Raw genomic sequence first — 27387 nt, forward strand, 5'->3', positions numbered from 1 at the left:
ACTGGGCGCTATCTAACAAAATAAAATGCAGTGGTGAAAAAAGTAAGGTTCTACATTTAGGCAAGAAAAACCAAATGTACAGGTACAGGTATAGTATAGGGCAGGGGTAGGCAACCTTGGCTCTTTTATGACTCGTGGACTTCAACTCCCAGAATTCCTGAGCCAGCCATGCTGGCTCAGGAATTCTGGGAGTTGAAGTCCACAAGTCATAAAAGAGCCAAGGTTGCCTACCCCTGGTATAGGGGGTACATTGCTCAATAGTAACTGTGAGAGGGATCTCGGAGTCCTAATGGACAATCATTTAAATATGAGCCAGCAGTGTGCTGCAGCTGCCAAAAAAGCCAAGACAGCCCTAGGCTGCATTAACAGAGGGATAGAATCAAGATCACATAAAGTATTAATACCACTTTACAATGCCTTGGTAAGGCCACACTTTGAATACTGCATCCAGTTTTGGTCACCACGATGTAAAAAAGATGTTGAGACTCTAGAAAGAGTACAGAGAAGAGCAACGAAGATGATTAGGGGACTGGAGGCTAAAACATATAAGGAATGGTTCCTGGAATTGGGTATGTCTAGTTTAATGAAGAGAAAGACGAGGTGGGACATGATAGCAGTGTTCTAATATCTCAGGGGCTGCCACAAAGAAGAGGGAGTCAAGCTATTTTCCAAAGAACCTGAAGGCAGGACAAGGAGCAACGGGTGAAAACTAACCAAAGAGAGAAGCAACTTAGAACTAAGGAGAAACTTCCTGACAGTTAGAACAATTAACCAGTGGAACAACCTGCCTTCAGAAGCAATGAATGCGCCAACACTGGAAGTTTTTAAGAAGAAACTGTACAGCCATTTGTCCAAAATGGTATAGCGTTTCCTGCCTGGGCAGGGGATTGGACTAGATGACCTCCAAGGTCCCTTCCAACTTTATCATCATCATCATCATTATTATCCCCTTTAATAAATCAAAACCATTATATTACCTGGATTAATCAATAAATCAAATATATTCATAGTACTTTTTTTCTTAGGTCTAATTTTTAAATATTAAACAGATAAAATCCTTATTTTGAACTAATTTCCATATATTTTAAATCTAATGTCCAGAATTCCCCTTATCTCAACTTCTCCCTTTAACCCTCCAATTAATAATATGAAATCCCCTCTAATAAATCAAAACACTAATTTTCTGCAGCCTTATTCTGGCTTTCTTCCTTTGCCACCTAGGCTTCCATATCAGTGCTTTTAGATTGTCGAATAGATCTCCCTCTATTATTATATATGTTATACACCGCTTAGAGAGTGCTTGCACTTAAAGCGGTATATAAGTCTCATAAATAAAATAAATAAAGGAGACCATTTAATAACCATTTTTTGGGAAGGACTAGCCCATTTGTATTCATTAAGTTGTCTAATTCCCCATGATTGTCCTGATATGTTTATCTTCCATTCAATCTGTTCTTCTTTCTCAAGTTTCTTCTGATTTATATAGAAAGTTTTTTTTCCATTTTCAGTGTTGTCACTTCCTTTTCTAGATTTTCCATTAACTATATTTGTTGGTCAGTTGAGTCCTCTTTCTTAATATTTGATTGTTCCACTTCTTCTGTTATCTTCTGCATTGTTAGTTCTTTGGTTGTAGTCAAAGTTTGGGTTTGTGTATCTAAGCTGGCATCTTGATCTTTTATGTTAGGTCTTATTTTATCACAAGCTGAAAAAATGGTTTCATGTATTGTTTTCAACATGGAAAGGATCTTTTCCTGGTCTTCATCTCTTTCATGTGTTTATAAATAGTCTTTATAGTAGAAATAGTTTGTCAAGAAAGATTTTATAGTCCAAGGTATTTCATCATCTCATATAGTAATCAATATTCCTCAAATAAAGAGATAGGAAGGCAATTCCCCATATATAACTCTGAAAGTCAGTAAAGGTTTACATTCATAGTTCAAATAGGCCAGTTATGCTACCCAGCTATTCTCTTACAGCTGAGTTTCTCATAGGTGGTGTCAAGGTCAGAAGAGTCTTATCTAAGGTCTAGGCTTCGAGCCAAGTCTCTTTTAGGGAATAACAAGTTATAATACCAAACTTCGCCACAAGATGTCAACGATGCCATTTAAATTTTTTTAAGTCCAAAATTTGTATAATTCTTTTTCCAATTTTATTTCTTTTTTGTAGATAAAAGCAAAAGTCTCCAATAAAAATAGGAAAATATTTGGTCCCCAAATTTCAGGAACATATAAATTCAATTAGATTAAAGTTGTTCTTTTAGTGCTTTAATTTCCCTGGGTAGTCAGTCGCCACTCTTCTTAGAGGATGGGATAGAGATTCCCTTCCCTCTCTCCTTGCAGGGGGAAAGATACTTCAGGCAGCTTTTACAGGAAAAGAAAGTACTTAGGGTAGAGAGAAGATCGGATCTCATCCAGTTTCATCCACGTTGCTTTTGAAGTGCTTGGTGGTAAGTTTGACTTTGGCTGTCTGCAGCCTAGTTATGGGCCATATTACTATGGCCGGTCTTTCCTCTGCCAGTTTGGTGGGCTGCCCGGATTGAGTGAAAGGGCTGCCACCCTCCCGCGATCAAGTGGGCGTTCCCTCCTTGTTTGTCGCCCCTACAGGGCGACTTTCAACCCTTTCCAGGGTCCCCCAGTGGAGCGAAACCAAACACGGAAGACGGAGCTCGCCTTACAGCATCTGTGGCAGCCGCGATGGCAAACCGGAAGTCCAAATTCCAAATGTTTGATTAGAAGATTAGCAAACATATGAAAAAGTGTTGTAAAATACCGTACTTTCCGGTGTATAAGACGATTTTCGCAAGCGTTAAAATCGGGGGTCGTCTTATACACCGGAAATAACGGTAGTTTCCAGTGTATAAGACGACTTTCTAGGCATGCGACTCGGCGCCAAAGACGGGGATCATCTTATATGCCGGGTCGCCTTATACAGCGGAATATACAATATTTCTCTTTTTTCTTCTTCTTTTGTTTGTGTCTGATTTTCATAGGCTGCCTGGATAAGTAGTCTATGCAGTTCTCTTAGTAAGATTTTTCAGAAAGGAATCAAATTTCAATACACTGGAGATAAGTAGTATGACTGCAGTTTCAATACATTGCTGTTGAATCCATTTTATCTAGTAACCTAACCCCTTATCCAAATCATTCAAAGATTTCCAGTTCCATATCCAGGCCATTCATAAATAGTCCAAATAGTGCAGAACCTAGGGTGGAGTCTTGCAATACAGAAGTCATTACCACTTTCTGCTTGGTACAAAGTTGTAGATGTACACTTAGATAAAATGGTTCAATTAGCTCTAATTGCAGTATCGTCTACCCCTCATTATGTCATCATTATCACAATTTCATGAGAAGTTTTGTCAAATGCTGATTAGTTTGTCAAAAAAAAATCAGATTATGCACTCCTCTGAGCTTGCTTTTCTTCCTGCAGATACTTCATTACCAGGTTTGAATTGTCCTATTTTTTGGGGAAAACAAAAGCAAATAAAACTTTAGCAATGCCAGAAAAATCTATTGTTTTATGCCATAGCTTAAGGTAGTATGCATTAGTGATGCCTGAGTTTCATTGTCCATTTATATAAGAGCTATTTATTTATTCAATTATAGCTGCCCATCTCAATCAATGACTCGGGGCAGCTTATAATTAAAAAAAATGTGCTAGAAAAAATACAATAAAACATTTTAAATGATAAAAAACTAAAGAAAAATGTTTGTCCAAAATAAATATGCACAGCAGTTGAGATACTTGACCAGCTAGGAAACAGGGCCCTTAGCAAATTCAGCACCCCAGATTCGGGAACACAGCCAGAGTTTTTAGAGCTTTATGAAGCTCTAAAACAGGGTTGGGGCCGTTCTAATATCCAAGGGGAGAATATACCATAAGGCAAGGGCTACTGCGGAAAAAGGCCATCTTCTAGTCTCTACCAGTCAACACTCCTTCGCTGCTGGGAGCTGTAACATGCCCAATCTGCTAGATTGAGTCGGACGGGTGGAAAAAGGCAGTCCCTCGGGGGATATTGAATTATACTGAAAGCTAGAAGAGGGATATCAATCGCAGGATAGTGGCTTATTTTTATTTTTACAGTCTTTGGGAAGATGGTGCACAGTACATTATATATACATAGCAATCAGAAGGGGGGCTTTTATAGATTGGAAAGCAGTATCAAAGGATACTGGATAATGACTATCTAGCTGCAGAGGACTGCTGATGCACAGCAGCATCATTGAACAAAGCACAAGCATGAATGTGGGTATTAGAAGATGGAAAACTAGAAAAAAGAAGGGGGAAAATAGCTAAATTTATTTGTCTCATTTATATAGATAAATCTCCATCTCACAACAAGTGATGCTGGATGGCATAAATAATCTAGGCAATAGTATTTAAATGGATTAATTAGGTGCCATCAGTATCATCTTGTAGGAACCACATGGATAGGTCTTCTCCAGGATTATTTTAATAGATACTGGACAAATAAAAAACACTGGCCTATTTGAATGCTTACCATTATTTGTTCTTTTTAAAATGTCAGTATGTAACTGCTTAGCAAAATGTTAAAACAATGACTACATAGTTGTATACACTGAAAAAACTTGAGAAAAAAACTAAAAAACTTTTAATATATGGTACTTTCATAATTAAAGCCAACAACATTGAATAAGAAACAGTAGATTATCCCATACCTCATAAAATTCTGTTTCTTCCTTGGGATAAGTGATATAATTGATTAGAACAGAGAAATAAAAATGTATAGCAATAAATGTAAATAACTGTAAGAGATACATGACACAGTACTGTTAAAAAAAAAGAAAAATGTTTTTTATTTTATAAATTGGAAAAATGAAAAAAAATGAAAAAAAGAAACAGTAGATTATACTGTATTGTATAACACTTCAGATGGAATCTTAATAAAAAATGAAATTACTGTAGTTTATTAAGACTGACAGCATAAATTCCAATCTTATTTGCAGACACAGCAGCTTTTTTAGTTTTTTAACAGCATTTTAAATAGGGACCAGTTGAAAATTTGATTGTGTTAGATTTACAAAATAGAGTTTTAGCATTTAATGAAACAACACCTTCATTCTTTCAGAACCCTTAGAGAACGTATGGTGGAGAACTATTGCTAAAAAATTTGGTCAAAAGAATGCTGAAACTCTACACTTAAAAATGGACTAAATTCAAACTGCTTATGCTTCACATTTCAAAACAAATTGTATAAATTACTATATACAGATGTGAAGGAATAAAATGTAAGGAGCAAGGTAATATTTATAGTATTTTCTGACAGCACGTTTTTAAAAAGACACAGAATAATACAATTTTCAGAACAGTTTTGTCTTCCTTGGGAACGGTTGCAGGCTAAGTAGGAAAGAATTTTCTCGCTTGAATTGTTGAATCCTTTCAAATGTTTGGGTAGATAAAAAACATTTTTTTCTTTGTAGTTTATATAGTCTTTAGCTACATCAAATTTCAAATCTTAGATAATGGTTGCATTTCAACCTACATTAATAGCTGAGCGCTATATGAATTCACTTGGTTCTTAAGTCTAAAATTAACCAAAATATAGTTAATAGCAATAAGTAGGAGTCTCTCTGTATGGGTAGTATTAGAAGAAAGAAGAGAGCAGGCAAGTCCAAAACTTGAGCAGGCTTCACTCCCATAGCATCCTAAGTGGAGGTAGCCGTCCTTTTGCCCATAGGCTAATGAGTCTCTAAAATGGTAGTGGGGAAAAATCATTTCCTATCTTGGCATCATATTTCTGTAGACAACATGTCTGTTGTGTTTTCTTTTTAAAAACCTGGGCTTGATTTTTATTTTGAATCCGTAAGCCAAACTTTGCCTTTCTTGAAATTTGTTTTTATGCATCTGTTCAACACATGCACAAATTATTAATTCCATGTTGACTGCTGTATTTAGCACCTGTCAGGTGGGTGATAACAGCCACATTCACAGCGGAAATAGTACAGTAGTTTTTGGCCAGAAAGTAAGGAGGGAAAATTAAATACACATGATCAAATATATATTGATAGAAGAAATAGAATATGATTATGTCCATGCTTAAACTTATTTGGGTATTAAAAATAGCCTTTGGAATTTCTTAACAAATAATAATAATGATAGTAATAGTAATAATAATAGCAGTAGTAGTTGGAAGGGACCTTGGAGGTCATCTAGTCCAACCCCTACTCAGGCAGGAAATGCTATACCATTTTGGACAAATGGCTGTCCAGTCTCTTCTTAAAAACTTCCAGTGTTGGAACATTCACAGCTTCTGGAGGCAGGTTGTTCCACTGATTAATTGTTTTAACTGTCAGGAAATTTCTCCTTAGTTCTAGGTTGCTTCTCTCTTTGGTTAGTTTCACAGCTATCCGTTGCTTCTTGTCCTGCCTTCAGGTTCTTTGGACAATAGCTTGACTCCCTCTTCCTTGTGGCAACCCCTGAGATATTGGAACACTGCTATCATGTCACTCCTCATCCTTCATTAAACTAGACATACCCAATTCTAGCAACCGTTCCTTATATGTTTTAGCCTTCAGTCCCCTAATAATCTTTGTTGGTCTTCTCTGTACTCTTTTTAGAGTCTCAACAACTTTTTTACATCGTGGTGACCAAAACTGGATGCAGTATTCCAAGTGTGGCCTTACCAAGGCATTGTAAAGTGGTATTAACACTTCACATGATCTTGATTCTATCCCTCTGTTAATGCAACCTAGCACTGTGTTGGCTTTTTTGGCAGCTGCAGCACACTGCTGGCTCCCATTTAAGTGATTGTCCACTAGAACTGCAAGATCCCTCTCACAGCTCCTACTGTTGAGCAAGGTACCACCTGTACTATGCCTGTGCATTTGGTTTTTCTTGCCTAAATGTAGAACCTCCTTTTTTCATCATTGAATTTCATTTTGTTAGATAGCACCCAATCTTCAAGTCTGTCAAGATCCTTCTGTATCTTAAGCCTATCTTCTGTAGTGTTAGCTATTCCTGTCAGATTGGTGTCATCTGCAAATTTGATGAGTTCCCCATCTATCCCCTCATCCAAATCATTGATGAAGATGTTGAAGAGCATTGGGCCCAGAACAAAGCCCTGGGCACCCCACCACACACTTCTCTCCATGTAGATGCAGTTCTATTGAGGACCACACGCTGAGTACAGCCGGTCAGCCATCTACGAATCCATCTGGTGGTGATGCTGTCTAATCCACATTTTTCTATCTTATCAAGTAGTAGGTTGTGGTCTATTTTATCAAATGCCTTACTGAAGTCCAAGTAAATTATATCCACAGCATTCCTCTGGTCCACTATTTTTGTCACCTGGTCAAAGAATGCAATAAGATTTGTCTGCATCCGACATGTCAAACTCACGTGACGTTGCGCAATGCATCGGGACAGTTTTGCCATTGCCAGCAATGGGATGTTGGCCTATATCTTTAAATTGCACTATTTTTGTGACAATAAAAAGAAATCAAACTTTAGCAATGCCAGAACATTCCTAAAACTATTTTGTTGCCCTGGCTGATCTCTATTGCTTGCTTTGTTTTCTCCTGATTGGGTTTGAAATTATAATAATAGGTTCCCAACTTTTATCAGCCAGTCTGGTTTTAAAAAAAATTCTTAATTATTGGAAAAAGATGATTTATTCAGCGATAAATGTGGACTAAAATGTCATTGGAAATATGCAGAAATATAGCAATAATAGAAACTAATGTCTCCTTTAAATTGATTTTAACTGGGTTTCAATAAAATAATGTATGATTAATATTGGAGATTTAAAGACCATTTACATTTTCTCATTTGAGTGGAACACAAAGTCACTCTGGCTTGAAAATTTAATTATCATATATAATCCTTGTGTACATTTGGTAGAACAAAATATACATTTAAAAGTAAAATTCGTTGCCTTCTGCAATCTTCAGCTCTTATTCAGTGCTGTAAGAAATATATTGTTAAATTGATTAACCATTTCCATTTGGAATCCAGACAAAATGTATCTGCAATACTTCTTCGCTCTGTTCCTTCATCATTAAATGTGTCATACATTTTTGTTTAAAAATGGAGTTGAATATATCTGTTGATTTTCCCAATAAATGGCTCATTAAATATTGCTAGACTATCTGAAATGCAAAAATACTTCTCTGGATAAGAATTGTATTGCTGCTGGCAGAAAAATAGCAAATAAATATACTTTAAACTGCTTTGGGGAAGGATGTCATAATCTGGAAACAACTAAGAAAACTCTTGCCCAGATTCCCACTAAATGTGTCTCTGATAGTAGAAAGATCACACAAGGACTTCTCACAAAGACATTCATGCCCTTTAAATGTTAAGGGAGAAAGCAATATTTTGGCTAGATTAGATCCAGATTATGCAGAACTTTTAACATTTTCATGGGAAATCTATGATAGAGAGGAAAATTAGTCAATTTAAAAGCCATTGAGATATCTCAATGACACCTTCTTAGAATGATATTCAGGTAGACATTGAATATCCTTGCTGGATTTTCAGCCGTGTAGTATATAATGTCTTCCTGGTCTTAGGGGAAAGTCTCGCCATTGTTACCAGTTTTAAACTGATATGTAATTGTTTGATTCCTATGTATATTGTATACCTCTTCTATGCATTAATTTAAGGCAGGAGTCTTCAAACTTGGCCCTTTTATGACTTGTGGACTTCAACTCCCAGAATTCCTCAGCCAGGCACACTGACTGAGGAATTCTGGGAATTAAAGTCCAAAAGTCATAAAAGGGCCAAGTTTGAAGATCCCTGATTTAAGGGCATGAATGGATATGTATAATGTGTATATCAGTGCTCCTCAAAGCAGGCCATAGGGACAAAAAGGATTTGTTTTGATAGAATATAGCTTATGCAGCATGTGAAAAATTAGCAGAATGAAGATCTCTACAACTGTCAGCTCTCAAAACAAGAGTTAATAGAGCAAGAGATTTCTGCTTGGTGTTTTTTTTTTAAATCTAAACTTTACTAATTTTTAACAAAACAATATTTAATATTTAAAAAGATTTTTTTAAAAAATTGAAAGTACAAACTAAGAAAAAAATGAAGAATCTATCTTATATTTTATACTTATCAATAATTGCTTGGTTGCTGGTTTTACGCTGCAGATGGTCTGAACACCTTGATACTGAAGTACAAATCTGAAAACATTCCTTGTCCAAATTTTCAAGGTTGGAACTTAGCATGCTTGCCAGAAAGTGGAAGAGAGGATATAACACTGTCACCTTGGTGAATAAAAATATGAAAACCTAGTCGAGGCCTTTGTTGCGCTTTTTTAGCTATGAACCTTGAGCCAACAGCTGCAGAGCTAACTTCATGCCAAGCCAAGACTCTTTTTGAGATAGCTTTCTTTCCCTCCCCCCCCCCCCTTCTATCTTTGTAGGACATCCTGCTTGCTGTTTTGTTCCTGGTATTGAATAAAACGCCTGGGATAGCAACCAATCAAAATCCAATCAGTCAGAAGCACATTGGATTTTGTTGATGTTAGCAAAAAGATTTGGGTGTGTACTTAATTCCCACAGGAATTAATTTTTGCTGAATGATAATTCTGAATTTCAGATAGGGCTCTATATTTTCATAGCACTCAATGAAAAATTATAACTTTTTACCGTACAGTTGAGAGGAAGGTAATTTTCTGAGCATGCACTATACTTCTGTTGTCTTGCAGCTAGTGTCTATAACATAAATAGAAAAGTCACACTGAAGCTGAACTCAATACCTTAGCCTGGGGCAGGGGGAGAGGTGTGTGTGTGTGTGTGTGTAAATAAAAATCAAGTGATGTTTCATCTAAGTACTGCTCTTTTTATCTTTCTAAATCAACCAAGATTGATAATGCACAAATGTACATTTCACATGATTTTGATTTCTGTGATTTTTGTAATTTTTTTTACTACGAAACTGATTTTTATTGCAAGTGCTTTTATGGTACTTCAGTTACCATACTCTAAACCAGTGTTTCTCAACCTTGACAATTTTAAGGCATGTGGACTTCAACTCCCAGAATTCCACAACCATTGCTGGCTGTGGAATTCTGGGAGTTGAAGTCCACATGCCTTAAAATTGTCAAGGTTGAGAAACACTGCTCTAAACAGCTTTAACTCCAAGTGTCTAAGAAGCTCACTTTATTATTTATTGCAAGTTCTGTGATTGTGGGTTCTTAGATTAATACCTTCTGGAGATCTGGATTATAGTGAGCTGAAATTGGCAATCATTAATCCAAGTATTCATTGAAACATTTATTTGCAGCCATAGGTTTTAGCAAAATTCATATAAAATTATAGCAATCCATATTAGTCCAATATATCTCTAATATTTACAACACATTTTTTCTTATTTGCTTTGTTACATGTTCATCTACATCTGACAATAGAAAATAGTAGGTTTTTTTCTTCTAAGTTAGACTGATTCAGTTGGGTTAACAAGGGCGTAATAAATTTAGCTTTAGATTCCTGATAAAGTTTTCAGTGTAATAAGTAATCCACATCTTCCACATGTGAGTTATTACAAATGCATAAATAATGTGTAGTTGTTCATCTTTTATATCTTCCATCCAAGTGGGATGTTATCATTGTTTGAAAGTGAAGTTCTGTAAAAGCTTATGTCAGAGAATGGAATGTAAAAGACTATAAATAATAATGAGGTTCCTCGTTCATCTTAAAAAATTTATATAAGTTAACCAACCTAAGTTTTCATACATGTCCTCTGTCTGGATTAAAATCTTTTTAAAAATAAAGGTATGATAATTTATGTCACTCAGCAGTTGAATAGTGTGTGTCTATAGTATATAGCTGTAATAGTATATGATAATTTATGTCACTCAGATCTAGCAAGAATTAAGAGAGAGGTTTTAGACAACAAAATTTATCTGTTTATTACTATTAAATTGTGGACATTGTTTGCCAAATAAGTATTGGGCATGAGGACTAGTATCCCCCCCCGGGACCATTGGCCCTGCACCCACATGGACTGCAGGTGCACCCCCATTGGTGGATTCTACGTCTCCGTGCTGAGAAAAGGCATTCAGGTAAGCCAACGCCCCTTCCAATATGATTATTGCTCTCTTTGCCCTTATATTTATTGATGGAAGGTCATTTCTAATCTCAGTATTGTTGTTAGTATACATGGGGATAAAGTTAAGAATTTATTCTAGACCACTTGTAATTTTTCTAACTTGTGCAAATCCCAAATTGGGGGTCCATTTTTCAATTGTGAAATCATTTTCCCCAGAAAGATCTTAAGTGCAGGCTGTTCTAACCATCCTCCTTTTGAACAGAAGGAGCAAATGATACCCTACTACAAATATTCTGCTTTGCTTGCTGTAGAATTTGTCTTATATAGAAACTAGTTAAAATTTTAAACAGGTGAGAATGAGTAATGCTACTGCTTATCTTATAAAATATTTTTCATTGACATATTAACATGACCATATGCACACGCACACACACACATACTAAGGCCATCATAACTGGATTTAGTAGATAGTCGTGCATTCTATAGGACAATGAACCGCAGATCTTTCTTAGTTAACAATTAATTTTATACCCAATAACCTTTTCCAGAAGTTCAATTTTTATACTACTAGTATTTTGATTTTTTTTTCTTTTAAATATAGCCTTGTCATTTCTAGTTGAATGAAAGTAGATGAACAGTAATTAATGGCAATAGAGATTTTAAATGATTAAGGGAATTGAGACAACTTCCTTTTTTTTCAACTCAGCATTTTTCAGGGAGAAACATGAAGCTAAAAATAATTTTATTTGGTATTGGTAAATGGTTGGAAGTCCGTAAAAACCTGTGTGGATCTATTATGAATCAGTCATAATTCTTGACACAGGATGTATTCTAGAAAGAAACTTATAAATTCATTTATAGCATTAAGAATTTATTGTGTAGAAACAAGTTTTGGAAAGAGAGGCTCTAAACTTTTTAGGCTGGTAGGCATGTTTGAAATTTTGAAAGCACAAATGATTTCACAGAGTTGTTGCAAAGCTATTCAAAATCACCTATTTACCAGAATGTAAAAACTTCCCTTCTACTTATTCCCACAGAATTATCTTTATCTATTGAGGGTGTGGGTGGGTGGGAATATTTCCAAACAGCCACCCACATTAAAAAAAAAAAAAATCAGGAGAGGCATAGAATCAAATGGTTGTTAAGAGACGTGTTTTGGACATCACTGGTATCCATGTGTTCATAATGGGAACTTGCATGCTAGATACAGAGTATAGGGCTAGGATGTTTAGAAATTGTGGGAATAGGGCAGATATGGTCACCAAGCATTTTGCTGCAATATGATTTTTTTTTTGTCTTTCTAATAACAAAATAGTCTACCTTCAGTCCATATTCACTCCAGTTTAAAACAACATTTTTGTTAAAAACAAGGTATGTGATTTTTGACCTTACTGTATATTTTCCCATGATAAGATAGGAGTAACCCTTAATTGCTGTTAGCTTTTTTTCTTTGGAGCATATGAATTTTCATGCCAAGATGTTTCTTGAATTCTAGCAACTTCATATTGTTGTATTTTTAAGGATCTTAAAAAGAAATATTTCTCTTTTGCAGAAGAGAAAAGTGTTTGCAGAAGACGTACAGGCAGTAAGAATCTACTGTTGATAACATATTATTAATTCCATTATTCAGGCATCATAATCTATGATATCAACATTTGGGGTCTCAAAAATTGATGTCTTTTTATTCCTTATATATACATAATTCATTCAGTTAGAAAACTGATGTAGAGATCAAATTGCTTGAGATACTTTAATGTTATTTATCTTCCAATAAGATATTACTGTGACACACAGAGCAGATATATTCTTCCCTAATAAATATATTCTGATGTTAATGCCATTGAATGAAACTAATGCCATGCCTAAGATGCACATTTATACCAATTTAGATTTAGCTGTGATTGCATGTTTTAAATTACCTTGGATTTTGTTCATCACCAATAACAGTTTAAAAAAATATTCCCAGACTACCAATTAGTTATTTGTTCAGGCTTTTTGCTTCTCCAGAGGTTTGCTAGTGCTAATAAAAACTCCATTTACCTTATAACCAATGTTATGTTGAATGTATTTATTTAAATGTGTAAACCATCCTGTACAGTTATATATTATATTACATTAAAGCAAAATATAATGTAGTTATAAAAATCTTTTTAAAATATGCTGCCAACCACATTTTAAATTAAGATGAAAAGCTATGTGAAAGCCAATTTTGGTTGTAACTGTTCTGGAGATACTTATAGGGCTATTGATATTTGCTATTTTCTTCTGTGCTTCTCTGCCATCATTCCTTTATGATGTACTGTAGCCATAAAGAAAAAATAAAGAACGTTTGTTTTCATCTTCAAGTAAATTCATCCTTCGTAAGGATTCAGGATGTAAAGTCATTGCAAGTACAAGAAGTGAAAAGACTAGAGATAGATGTTGATTTAACGTATCTTTGCCACCTCCTGGGTCGATGAAACAATGAAAAATTACAACTAGTCTTAACTGAGCTTTAATGTCACTGAAACAAGCAAATTTTAAACCATGGATTAAAAAAGTCATGTATGACTAAGCCAATTAACGTTAATTACAGTTGATGTTACTAGCATAAAATATTAAAAATGATATTGATAACTTACATATTTTTGCAGAGGAAAAAGGATAATGTCACGAACCAAATTTGTTCCATTAACTGTAAAGTGTACAGTAAAACTAACTGTTAAAGTGTGATCAAATCAACTTTGAAAACTAGTCAGCTAGGATCTTCAGGTTTCTTGGATAAATGGATGCAAAGACCTTCAGTCAGTGTACATAATTATGTCTTCTAACTGTATTCCTATTAAGGGTTTCTGTTGCATATTCCCTGAAACCACTTTTTCTTGTTTTTAAAGTAGAGGTCTATATAAAATGAATTGTAGATAATTCATTGCCAGCAATGGAAAAAAAGTTGCGATATGTTGCGGCACATCACATGACATTGTGAGTTTGACACCCCAGTTGTAGATGATCTTGTAGTAGTCACTCAATCTCATTCTACTGTTGTTTCTGAGGGTTTCATGAAGACAAATGAGGCATGAATGTTTTTCTAAGATTATAAATGAGAAAAATGTAAATAAAAATGAATTTTGATATTCAAAATGATGTATTAAGCTAAACTACTTTAAGATTTTTAATTTTCTCAGACTTATTTGAAAGGAGAATTAATTTTGTCCTAATAACACTGACATATTCTGACATCCCAATTTTTTTCAAAGCATTCCAGTTTGCTTAAGCAAGAACTTACTACAGTCAAGTTCGCAGATAAAGCGAAGCCAGATATAGCTATATTGCTTCTGAATTCAGAAATCAGACTGGAACATTATTATCTTGACATTTCTAAGAACATAAACTGTCTGGAAAAAAAGTGACAATCTTAATAGAGAAATCCAAAGATATCCGATATAATTATATTCCTGCCTAACATTGCATATTGCACAATTTTTTAAAAAGAAATAACTCTATTTCTCTCTCTGTTGTGTCCACCAGAGAGAACAGGAGGGCACTTTTTGCAGGAATGGGATATGTTTAGAAGCACTCGCTGTTCACAGTATGAGCCTTTTCTTGGTCACAATGTTATGTATTATTGTAGTGCAAAAGGCAAGGAAAAGAAAAGAACAAGTATGTTCATTAGAATAACCTACGGTTTATTTCAATACAAGTCATTGAACAAATCGCAAATGATAGAATACAGATAAAATGCTAAGCTATACAAACTGGCTACTACAAATAAACTAAACAAATATGATTTGCGAGGTTTTGATTTCACAAGCTATATAAAGTCATTATGAATGTTGGAAAAATAGTTACTCACAATGGATATTACATGTAGTTTGTGTTTTAGCTTAGACTTTCTAAGTTCACCTTTCTAAAGCTGGCACCATTCAGATATATAGGTTTCCAAATTTCTACACATCTAGAGGATACCTAGACATGGAGGAAAATTGCTTTATATCTGGGATGTGCGGGCCGGTTTCATCATACCGGAGCCGCACCCACCCCATTGCTGGCAATGGTGAAAAAGCTCCAATATGTCGCGTGACGTCACGTGACGTCGCGAGTTTGACATGCCTGCTTTATATTGTAATGGGCCCAATGGTACATAACTTTCAGGCACCGATATAAGATTGGAAAGTGACAAAAGTACCCCAAACAGGTGCTAGCAGTGAAAATAAATAACAAGTCCATCAGCAACAGATGGTTTAACTCTCAAATATTTCCTCGGGCATTTAGAGGCTGACCCAAACATCCAGTCTTAAAATTTAGCTATAAAATAATAGTTTGGCAATGTTGCTAATATTTCAAAAATAATTCTGCATACAGTTGAAATAATAATTCAGCTTTTTTGTGAAATTATGGTTTTAGATTAAAAAATCTGAAGAATTTAATTTTAATACAAATATTGTTCTTGTACTCCATTGTCAAGAAACTTCAAGAATGTAACTCAAGAATGTCTGCTTGTTTTGTTAATTAACAGCATTATCCTGATGCTGTGTCTTTAGGATATATTACCCATATAGAGAAAGCAGATGTGATCACAGTTAACTCATGCATAAATTAGTCATCTTACACTTAGAGTACTTAATGCGAATTGTAGCATCTACATTGATTTCTAGAATTACACTTTTGATTAGTAACGTTAAGATACGTAACTGACTAGAAGAGCAATGAGTAGATTTGGTGCATGAAAATATATTAAAATATTAATAAGCAGAAAAAGAGATGATCAAGCAAGAAGGGGGAAATAATAATGTTCAAACATTAACAAATATTCAAATGTGTAATTTTATTTTTCTTAAAATAATTTCATAGTCATCTCTGAAATGGGGAGGGGTTGGCGATAAAATGGCTTACCTCATCAGTTCTAGTTTAGCTATAGCATCATTAAGGCACCATAAAAAAGTTTTCTAAAAAGACTCACTTGAATAAGACTTATCTTCAGACATTTCTTTGGTAAATATGCTATGCTAGACTCCAGAATAATCCTTGTTATAACTAACACTTTGGACATACAGTAAGTAAATGACTCTATTAAGAAGTGCTTGAGATCATCTTTCAGTTCTTCTAAAAAAACCTAAGGATAAAATCCAAACAATTGAAAAGCTTCTTTTTATATATGAAATCCAGACAGATTTATTTACCTAAGGGAATTCATATAATATAATCTATCCTTTGATGTTCTTATAAATGTTATAAAGGAGTAATTCTCCTTTTCTGAAATATGAACATTTCATTTTACAGCATTAGATGGGGAATCCACATAGACTGCCAAAGAAATATTCTTTGTATTAGTGACTGTTGTGAAACTAGATTGTATGCGGAGTTATTTCTGAATCTGTAACTGATGAAAATTCTGTTCTCATGGTAAAACAAAATAGTTTTTTAATAAAAACAAACAGATATATTCTTGATAGTTTAAATCAGCAAGGTACCTACAATTATGTTTCCTTTAATGGAAGTAGAGGAGTATCCACTGTGGTCTTGGTTTTATATCGTTATATGCCTGCTTATCGGATGTTTAGGAAATAGGGAAGAAAGTAAATTACAGGAAGATACCAGATTTAAGATTTGCTAGATCCAGCTAAGTGCAAAATAGAATTTCAGGTGTACTTGAAATTATGATCCAAAGTGATTCTGATTAGATGTTCAGATAGGAAATCGTTCTTAGAATTGTACTAAAAAGGAAGTTTGTATGCAAATCTTTCCAAATCTTTGCAGGTTTTTCTTGATATCAATAACTTAATATAGGAAGGAAGGAGAGGCTTTCTGCACTTTGCCGTTTAACCAGAGGGAATTAAAGACTCTGTAATAAGTTGGAGAACCTAATAAGAATTTTGTATAATTCTACACAGTTTAACTCATGAGATAAGGAAGATCATTGTGGGAAGGAAAAGTAATTTTTTTTAAAAAAATACTGACGTTTCAGTGATGAAATAAATAAAGCAGATGGCTGGTTTCAAGTTGGACTTTTCTGTGGTTTTACATTAAGGTCCCTGGTAAAGCAGTCCCTGGAAATAGGAACACTGTCATACATTCTATTTATTCAAGAAACATAAAAAGTGCTAACAGCTGCCGTTTAATTTTTTCTCAGTTGGTGACTATCTTTACATGTGGTCTGGTCTTTTTAAAAAGACACAAGGAATAATTCAGATTCCATGCCTACAAAGCCTGTAATCCTAACTCTCCTTATTTGGAAGAAAGTTCTATTGAAATTGAAAGGAAAAGAAATACTCATTGGGTGAAGTCAGCAAACAGAGGTATTTCCTCCCTCAAATAACAAGTACTTACTAGTGAATTATTGCTGATCAATTCTTGTAATTCTTCAGTTATCCGAAACCAAATCCTGTTTGCTATATTTTTATAATCCATAGGAAATTCCAAGATAGATGAACTATGAACATGAAACTTAAAGGAGATGTGGCAGATGACATTCCCATATTGAAAAATGATTGTGTGCAGTAGTCTTTGGAATCCCATAGATTCAACTGTTTACATTTTGAGTCATTTATAATGTCACCTGTAGATGCAACAGTAAGGTTAATTTGTAGTGGTGTCTTGATTCACATGCTACATTGAGCCATGAACCACATACAACTCTGAACATCACAGTCTCTTATTCTGGGCTCTCTCTAGGAAAACTCTGTGTCATCAAAACTACCTTTACTGCTCCTGCAAGTGCATGTTCCATCACAGATTGCCATCTGATCCTTAAGCAGGAGCTATGAGTTTAAGATTGATAAATTGCACATCAGTTTCAATTGGGGGAGTGACACCCCATCCAGAGCTAAAGATAAAATATCATCTGGACCCAGGGGACTGAAAACTCAGAGCTGTTCCATCTTGCCAGAGTTGAGTCAAAGCCAATTCCTTCCCATCCAGATCCTTATAGCCTCTAGGCTTCTTGGTATCTTTGTGCTATAAAGTAAAGTCAGAGGATTAGGCAATTGTTTATTCAGTACAATTTCTCTGGAGTCATAGAAAATCTTCTACTATGGTGTTTCAAGAAACTGTATAAGAATTAATGGGATGTGGTGATTAAGGTATTGGATAAAATCAAAGAGATAGAGAGTCAAGTATATATTGACCTTGCAATTGTTGTAATGTAGGGCCAATCAGTATTTTTCTGCTCACAGAATGTTGTTAATTGAATATAACAAGGCAGGATCCCCTCTCTGTACTGTCTTGCTCCTACAGGGAAATTGGGAAATACGTATAATAATTAACAAATAATTTGGAAAAATGAGAATGAAATAAAATCCAAAATGTTTTGTATTGGAGACACATGGTTTAAAATCCCCTCTCAGCCAAAAATCACAGCTCGGTTCTAGCCAAATTGCAATTTCTCAAGGCAGTATGAGTTTTTCTTTGTTACTTTTAGAGCAAAATGGGCATAGATACAGTTTTTTAAATGTTTTCACTACAGTATGAAACCAAAAGCTGCTTTGGAAGTACGCTCTTTTTAGCTTCATGCCCTGCCAGCATTTGTGAACAAGAGAGACAAACGAGTTATGGTCCCTTGTCAGAAGCATTCTTGGCATTGCCTTATCTTTGCTGATTTGTACTTTAATTCCATCAGGTACGATTGACAGGCCATAACGCTGAATTTGCTTTTCTCTTTTGTGTTATCCAAGCAGATAATCTAAGTGACGCCTTGAAGAAGCTGAAGATAACAGCTGTTGACAGCAGAGCTGATAGCCTGGAGGGGTGTTTGGATTGTCTCCTTCAAGCCCTGGCTCAGAACAGTAAGTTTGCTTGTTTCCTTCAATTTTATACCATACAATTCAGTCAGTCAATAAATGACTATGGAAGCAATAGGTGTACCAAATGGAAGAAAAACTATACATGGAACTGATGTAATAACTGTTTGCACAGCAATAGCAGAATTTGATGAAGGATTTTAAAAAGAGAATGTAGTCATAGAAATACTACAAAAACCCAGAACAATAGCAGAAAAAAATGAACTAAACATTTTGAAGGAACAAAAATATACTGTTCCTGAAAAGATTAAAAAATAATGCCAGCTGCTTTTTCTCAAAAAAAACCCCCAAAAAACCCCTTTATAACTTGAGGCTGTAATTAACAAGGATTGTTCTGCAGTAACCATTATACCTCTGCAATTGATGCTTCTGTGATCCAGGGTTCTAATGATTATATCAATTTATAGATATATGAGAACAGTGCTAAAATGATTTCTATAGGCATCTAGCTGGCAACCATACAAGGAGAATTCCAATCAAGAGCTAGAAATAAAGTTATTAGCACCCATCCAACAGCAATGCCCTGTATTGAAAACCTTATAATTGGCCAAGTCATCTCGTTCTTTTAGCTTCCTTTTTGCTATCTTATTCTGTGTCAAGTACAGACTTTAAATCAGTGGTCCACAAGCTTTGAGGACTAGCAGTGGGGAGGAGAGGGGATGGTTCTGCACAAACAGCAAGTGAGCGAATGGGCTGCAGTCCAGCGGTTGAGTACCCTTGCTTTAAATAGCTTTGGAATAAAGAGTTAAGTTTTAACCCACAGTATACTATATTTCTTTATTTCACATTTAAACTCACACCTTTACTTCCTTCCATTTATGTATTGATTTGTGCTCAGCATTCAGATGTGTTAAATAATACCTCTAGAAATTGAAATACAAGTCAACATACCGCACCTCACAATTTAGAGGCTGATCCAATGTATCATTACTCACTGCAAATGCAAACTGCTGAATCTGAAAATTATTTGAACAGGCTGGGCTCTTTCTGTTTTACTTTCTATAAAATATCTACATTCCACATTTTTTGTCCTAAGGAACAGCATAGAGTTATATCTGTGAGCATATAGAGACACTGCATAACAAGTATATGATAATAAAACAATGGACATTGAAACTTAAATCTAAAAATAAGAATTGAATATATTTGATCAGCAGTAACACTGGCAACTAAATAAATTTTTTGACACTCAGTCTCACCCAGTTACAAGAAGGTAAATGATAGCAGAGGCAAGCATATCTTCCTTGGGAGAGTTTCTATAACCCCAGGATTTTTCTTCATTTCAGAAGTCAGGAAATAAGAGTAAAGGCTCAGATGTCAACTGAAGAGCATAACCTAATGTATAGAAAGTAAGTGCTCCCCATTAGAATTGCTGCAATTGATATCCAGAGAGAATGTTCTCTACAGGTTCTTAATTAATCCCAAAGAGAGTTCTGAAATAAAAACAAATGGAAGCTTCAAATCATATATTCAAGAGCATATCTATCTCGCTTGTCAAATAAATGAAAATACTTAAAGATATTCCTTTTCATTTTGATAAAGATAACTGGTTGATCACCACACATCTTAAAGATCTGTGTGTAACAAATGGAGGTCTTTGATAGGAAAGGATCCTTGAAAAACATACTTCAGTGAGTGTTTGTATCATCTGAGGCAGAATATGTATACCTATTCATTATGCATGTTTTATTATATATTATGTTCTGTGAATAAATACTTTGTAATGGAAAATAAAAATTAAGTTTATGATAAATAATTCAAAAGATAGATTAGTGTTCTTCACTTTGAAAATAGTAAGTATAGGATTCAAACTAAGATTCTCTTTGAAATACACATGAAATGTAAGGATTTAAAAAGCTCTCCCTACTGACAAAATGTTTGCAAATTGCCTTCCCTCAGCAGCCCAGAAGGTAGAAATTATTTTAGAAGTTTGATTTTAGTAGCAGTTTTCTGATCTGAGCCCTTGGTTTGTTAAGTCTGTTAGAATAAAGAGTCACAAATACATTTTTAAATATGACTGTGGGCAAGCCTAAGAAGTACTGTGAAATATACTGAGGTTGATAATGTCTCTCTAGGACAGTGGTTCTCAACCTGTGGGTCGGGACCCCATTTGGGGTCGAATGACCATTTCACGGGGGTCACCAAACCATGCTGTCCGCCATTTTTTTCCTTTTTCCCCAGCTGTCCTACTCCCTCTTATGGGTGGCCACACCCACTTGGGGGTCACCACAACATGGGGAACTGTATTATGGGGTCACGGCATTAGAAAGGTTGAGAATCACTGCTCTAGGAAGATAACTTCCTGCACTAGAATAAGTAATCAGAAAAGGATAGTTCTTCCTACCCTGATCATACCCTAGTCTCAGATATAAATTATACAAGAAAATATTGTGGTAGTGAAAAAGCAAAGTCTGAAATTTTGGTTAGCAAGGATAGAGGTATTATAAACTAATCTGAAATAGCAAAACCATTAATCTTATTCATTTGGATGGTTCTGTTTTTAATGAAACATGGAAGGAAATAAAAGGGCTTCCATAACTTAAATAATCTTAAATATCTTAAATAATCAGAGATGTCACTGCCAAGGTCACCTGGTCATTGGTAGGGTTTAGAGTTAGCTCCTGTACTATTCCCCCCCCCCCCGTCCAAGTAAACATTAGATTATTAGAATTGACAGGGTGTGTCAGAGGTAGCCTTCTAAGTAGTATAGTCATACTATCATTTAATACTGTATTGCCCCATATTTTAACATTTCATGTTTTTAAAATTGTTTCTAACCTTAGTACACAGGTATATTAAAAATTAAAAATTAGTTAAAATAAAACTAGGATACACTGAAAGTCTCAGTAGCTGAAGAGCAAACAAGTACCCTACAAGCCTTGTGAAAGGTTTTCTGTGACCTATGTGCCCACTCGTGCAAAGCTGAAAGGCAAGAAGGGCCTCTGGTTCATAAAGGGGCGGGAGGTTGTTGAGATGTGCCTGTCTATATTTCATTACCTTGTAAGCCATTTGAATGGGTGAAAAACATCCTTGAAGTATGTTTTTCAAGGATATTCTCCTATCAAAGACCCAAGAGATATATAGAAGGTAGTCTTGGATACTTAATAATGAAGAACATATTTTCTCCTATTTTAAAATGTGTTACAATTTTTCCTCTCTTATAGTTATTAATTCAGATTGCTTAAATTATTTGGTTTGGTAATAACGTTGCAAATAGATTAGATTTGAATTTGGAGTTACAATTCATATGATTCGTACCTTGGATCTCTCAACCTTTAGGATCCAGGCAGAGTCCACTAATATATTTGATATCAGTAAACTGGCTTAAAAAATCTTAATTGGAGCAAGATATCTTGCACAAATATTGCTGTGATAATATGGAGATTAATTTTGTCCCTAACTTTGCATGGCTATTCCAATGTATAGGAAAAAAATCTTATGATTTTAAGTGCAAAGGATCTTTTGAGCAGAATAAAAATGTATGTCCACTTAATGATGAAGCTTTCTTGTGGTGATATGGTTTCTAGTTTCAACTTTTGCTTATATAAGAATGACTCACAGTGAACTGAGGATAATGAAGGAACTTACTTTAGAGGCTGTGTGTTTTTTTTTTTTTTATAGCAGTATACAAAAGCTCTCTCTGAAATGTTGTCAGTTTCGACTCTCAGTAATGTAGCTCTGGAAAATCATATGGCATAGTTATATAAAATGTAGCATTAGCATTATAAATAATCTTAATAGCTTCATAAAATCAAAACATACACTTAGATTAGAGGTTACCAATCTTTTCAAATATTGAAGCTTGCCTAATACTTCAAGGATCCCATCCCCTTAAAATGTCATTTGAGACCATAAGGTATTGATATTCTAATGAGAGATCTGTCATCTCATGACTCTTATGCAGGATCATGGAAAACCTTGCTGTTTGTCACTTTCAGAAATTTCTGCCCTTGTCTATGTGTGTATAAGAGCACAGTATTCATTCTCAGGTGACGTGGAGAAGTAATGGATGCCCTGGTGCCTGAAGACATCGTGCTGGCAACCTCTGTTTTATAAGATTAAACTGGAACTTGGGAGAATTAAGTTCAAACTGGCATTGGGTGATTGATCTTCAGCAAATTATTCTCGCTGTAGGATTATTGCAAACATAAGAATAAAAGTGAAGGAAAATGTCTGCATTCAGCCTTGAATATTCTGAAGAAAAATGGATAATACATATAATGCAACAGTATAAATAGTCCTTGAATTTTATTAGGAAGTAGGGTAGAATCTTGCTTTAATGTAAAAAAGTACTATTAGGCTGCACAGTATATGTGCTAACTTTTATCTGGAACGTGATTCCTCAGGATGATTCTGATCTATTTTTAATCAATTCAAGTTGAATACATCACCCATGATTTCAAACTTTAAAAGCTTTTCCATGTTATGACAGTGGATTTGACAAGATAAATGATCACCAGATTTCATTAAGAGGAAAGCTTTTAGGAAAGGGATCCAACCTTAATTTCCAGACTCAAAAGTAGACATTCTTAAGCTGATTCAGAGTGTTACTTCTCCCTCTAGTCCTTCCCTCCAAAACAAACACTCCTATGCTTGCAGATTTTAGACTCTGTTGCAAAGTATATTGATTGTTCTATAAAATGACACCTTGCCGCATCTCTTAAATTTGTGCAAAATCTACTAAATCAGTAAAGCCCCTTCTCTGAAATTTTCTGCTAGAGCTTGCTCAATTTTAAGATGCTTTAGTTTTAGTTGCATTAAACATAAAAGCCATTCACTGAAGAGCATGGTGACATTGGGTGAGTGTGCATTTCAACTAATAATTCCTGTAATAGGTTTGGGGAATCTTTGGTATTGAAAATGAAAACATTGCTCATTTAATTTGTGCAAATAACAAGTACTGCAACATACTGTAACATTTCCGCTCTTCTGTTTAGAGTCATAGTCTCTCTTAATTTCTTCGAAGTCTTAATACATTATTTTCTGGCCTCACTAGTTCAGTTTTAAATTAAATAAAATAACAACTTCACCAGAAAGCCTGGTATTGTCACATAACAGTTTGAAGAATTGGAAAAAAGAATAATAAACTAAAATGATATCTTTTTGTAATATCTTCTGTTACGTCAAGGAAATCTATTTCATGTTATTGGTTACATTAGCTTTGATGCTGTTTACTTCTCTCTGGGTAAATTTATTGTTTTATTATCTATATATTGCTAAAACACCTGTCATTATGACCTTTAACTGAGCAAAAGAGTGCATCATTGAGTTAACAATTTTTGAACCAAGGTACCTTAAATGGGCTAACTTACAGAATGTGTCCAAATTCCAGGACCAATGATTCCCAAAAGAATGAAATTTGGGAAAGTTGTATCTACTTCAATACTGTGTTGCTGTTGCACTGCTGGGCCACTGCTACGGTCATGTGATCTTCATTTTCAATGTTCCATGACATTTTCCCAGCCAATCTTGTAATCCCTTACTCTTTCCCCTACCCAGCAGCAGCCACTGACATACCTGCTGGAAAGGGGAGAAGCAGGCCCATGCCATCACACATGCATTCCCCCAATCTGTGCAACCCACACATGCATCTCCTCCAACCTCTTCTGCCCCCCATGACCCATACAACACCTGTTGTGACCCATGCAGCACCTGTTCTACATTCTCAAGTGACACATGCTACCCCTACACACCTCTTCTAATCTGCATGGCACTTTTTGCAAATACCCCTATGAAATGACCCTATGGAACACAAGTTGTCTAGTTAGTTTTAAAAAGCAGTTGAACTGTGGTATGTACAGTAAATTGAAAAGTAAATAATACCTGGCTCTTAAAAGTGAATTGGACTGGATGAAAACTCAAAAGGTAACATGCTGATAGTTAGGTATCTTAATGTACCAAGTACATAACTGCACATTTTTGTAGTTACTCATCTACTGCAGTGGCTATAAGCAACATGGAATATTTTAGGTTACATGCCTTTGATTATCATGCTTGTTTATATAATATTCATTTCACAAGCTAAAGCGGGGGTCCCCAACCTTTGGGCTGAGGCCTACTACCGGGCCACAGCCCATTTGGAACCAGGCCGCACCAGCGGTGGATGAGTATGCACACGCCAGCGCTCTCAACCCCAAATGCGCAGGAAGCAGGGGCCGGCACTTGCAGCCCCACTTACGCAAGCGGCAGGCACCCACGCCTGCCGCTCACGCAAATGAAACTGTGCACATGTGCGTGCACACTTGCCCCTTTTGCAAAACCATCCCCCTCTCCCCTCCCCGAAAGGTTGGAGAATGCTGTGCTAAGGCATTCATAACTTTTGTTAGATGATTTGAAATAGAGGATATATTCAACAGATAATACTGTTGGGCAGGTCAGATACTATTATGTTGATCAATCTTTGTGGACAAATATTTGCAGTGCTGACTAAGAATGAGAAATATTGATCACTGTTGATACTTTTAAATTAATGAAAAAAAAACTTGGCAAGTTTAATTTAAAAGCCAGAGCACCAGCAGTGTTGTAGCTGATCTCTGGTATGATAAAATAAGATTAAACAACTGCTATCAGAAGTGAATTTAATAAAACAATAGCACAGGGTAGAATTTTGATTCCCCCCCCCCCCCAAAAAAAAAAAATCTGGAAATACATGTCCTGGTCATAACATGGATGCTGGGTTAACAGATAGTAGTAACTTAAAATGAAAAGGTGTTACATTGGTCTTGACTTTGTAGAAAAATGGAAGAAAAATGACATATTATTTAAAGCAGATTGGAATCTGCAAAAGCATTTTTTTAGGCTTTTGTGTCTCTTTTGTTAAGTAAATTACAGAAGATGCAGTCTTAGCTTCCTGCATTTGTTCAAATATTTTTCAACAGATGATGTTTATAGAGCAAAGCATCCTAATTTTATTTTCAAATTATTTCTTGATATTCTGGTAGACAGGTGCCCTGATACACTATTTTTATTCTGGCTGTTATTTATTTTTTTTAGGTTTAAAATGTTAGCTATACTTTATCTCTATAATCCTTTAGTAGCACTCGATATTGGCTTCTTTAAATTAATGAAGTGGAGGTTCTAAGGCAGAGAGATAACACTTATCCAAAGTCATTCAGTGAGTTTCTGGCTTTGGGTGCAGAATTGCAGGCTTCATATAGACTTTATATTTCAGGAATGTTACCATATACAGTATGTGTTTCCCTCAAACTTGTGTCCAGATGGAGATATTCCTTGGCTAAGACTCATAGCGGCTATAAATACCTAATACCTACTAATCTTTCAAATCTCATAAGTAGAATAGTAGAGTCATTTGAAATCTTATGAATTCATTTGTGATCTTTTGAGAACCAGCCTTTTTCACATGCTTTATTGATTTATACATTGACCACTCCTTAAATATGTGTCTATAATATTGATCCAAACCAAGAGGCGTGTTACTGTTTCTGCAGTGATAAGTTGGGAGACCTTTCTGCAGATGGGTCTTGGTATCAATCCTTAGTACTTTTCATTATAGTGATTGAAGTTAATGGGGAAAAAACATTTCTCTGGAGAAGCTCCTATTAGGGTACAAAGAGTCCAGTAGGTATATAAAGTAGTATTCTGTATAAAGGTAGGTAGATAGGTGAGTGGATGGATTGATGGATGGATGATAGGGAGGAAGATGGGAGGGGAGAGGTTTCAATAATAATAATAATAATAATAACAATAATAATAACAACAACAATAACAATAGTTGGAAGGGACCTTCCAAGCAATGACATTGACAGACTCTACCTACGAAGGCAAATAGGTGGGCGTGGAATGCTGCAAGTACATCAGATAGTTGAAGAAGAAAAAATGGCTTTGGAAGAATATCTGAAAGACAATGATGAAGATGCACTGAAATTAGTATATCAGGAAGGCTTACTGACTACTGGAGAGACCAAACTGGCCTACAAGAAAGACCAAATGAAGAACAGAATAGAGGCATGGGAAGACACAGCACTACATGGCCAGTTCATTAAAAAAAATAGCTGGGAAAGCAGATAATAACAAGACCTGGCAATGGCTAAGAGCAGGAAAATTGAAGAAAGAGACCGAGGGACTAATTCTGGCTGCACAAGATCAAGCCTTAAGGACAAATGCATATAAAGTCAAAATTGAGAAGACAGCAACAAACAGTAAGTGCCGCCTATGCAAAGAAGCTGAAGAAACAGTGGACCACCTGGTAAGCTGCTGCAAGAAGATCGTACAGACTGACTACAAACAGTGGCATGACAAAGTAGCAATAATGGTGCATTGGAAGATCTGCAAGAAGTATCATTTGCCTTTAAGCAAGAAGTAGTGGGATCATAAAATAGAGAAAGTCATAGAAAATGATAAAATTAAACTGTTCTGGGACTTCAGAATTCAAACAGACAAGCACCTGCAACATAACACTCCGGACTTAACTATTGTCAATAAGAAAGACAAAAATGTCTGGATAGTGGACATGGCAGTGCTTGGAGACAGCAAAATAGACAAGACAAGAAAGAACTGGAGAAGATAACAAAATACAAAGACCTACAAATAGAAATAGAAAGACTATGGCAAAAGCAAGCAAGGGTAGTACCAATAG

At 35.3% G+C, this 27387-nt stretch overlaps 1 protein-coding gene and 1 long non-coding RNA gene across 5 annotated transcripts in view; one reads left to right on the forward strand and one right to left on the reverse strand.

Moving 5' to 3' along the window:
• Positions 1-27387, forward strand: part of RAP1GDS1 (Rap1 GTPase-GDP dissociation stimulator 1) — a 79253-nt gene that overhangs the window by 11902 nt on the left and 39964 nt on the right. For 3 of the 4 annotated variants that reach the window (XM_039322845.1, XM_039322843.1, XM_039322846.1), the window contains exon 2: positions 18666-18776. In XM_039322845.1, the coding sequence (XP_039178779.1) occupies positions 18666-18776 (111 nt within the window). The remainder of the gene's footprint in view (positions 1-18665; positions 18777-27387) is intronic. The other variant, XM_039322844.1, reaches the window with a different exon arrangement.
• LOC120298802 lies at positions 12554-20839 on the reverse strand. Its single transcript, XR_005554228.1, has 4 exons — positions 19991-20839; positions 18120-18222; positions 17323-17949; positions 12554-14083 (listed from the first exon to the last, which is right to left on the reverse strand). It is a non-coding gene; the product is annotated as an uncharacterized LOC120298802 (long non-coding RNA).

The sequence above is a fragment of the Crotalus tigris genome, unplaced genomic scaffold (genome assembly GCF_016545835.1).
Source record: "Crotalus tigris isolate CLP2741 ecotype Arizona unplaced genomic scaffold, ASM1654583v1 scf7180000024151.2778019, whole genome shotgun sequence".
NCBI classification, from domain to species: Eukaryota; Metazoa; Chordata; class Lepidosauria; order Squamata; family Viperidae; genus Crotalus; species Crotalus tigris.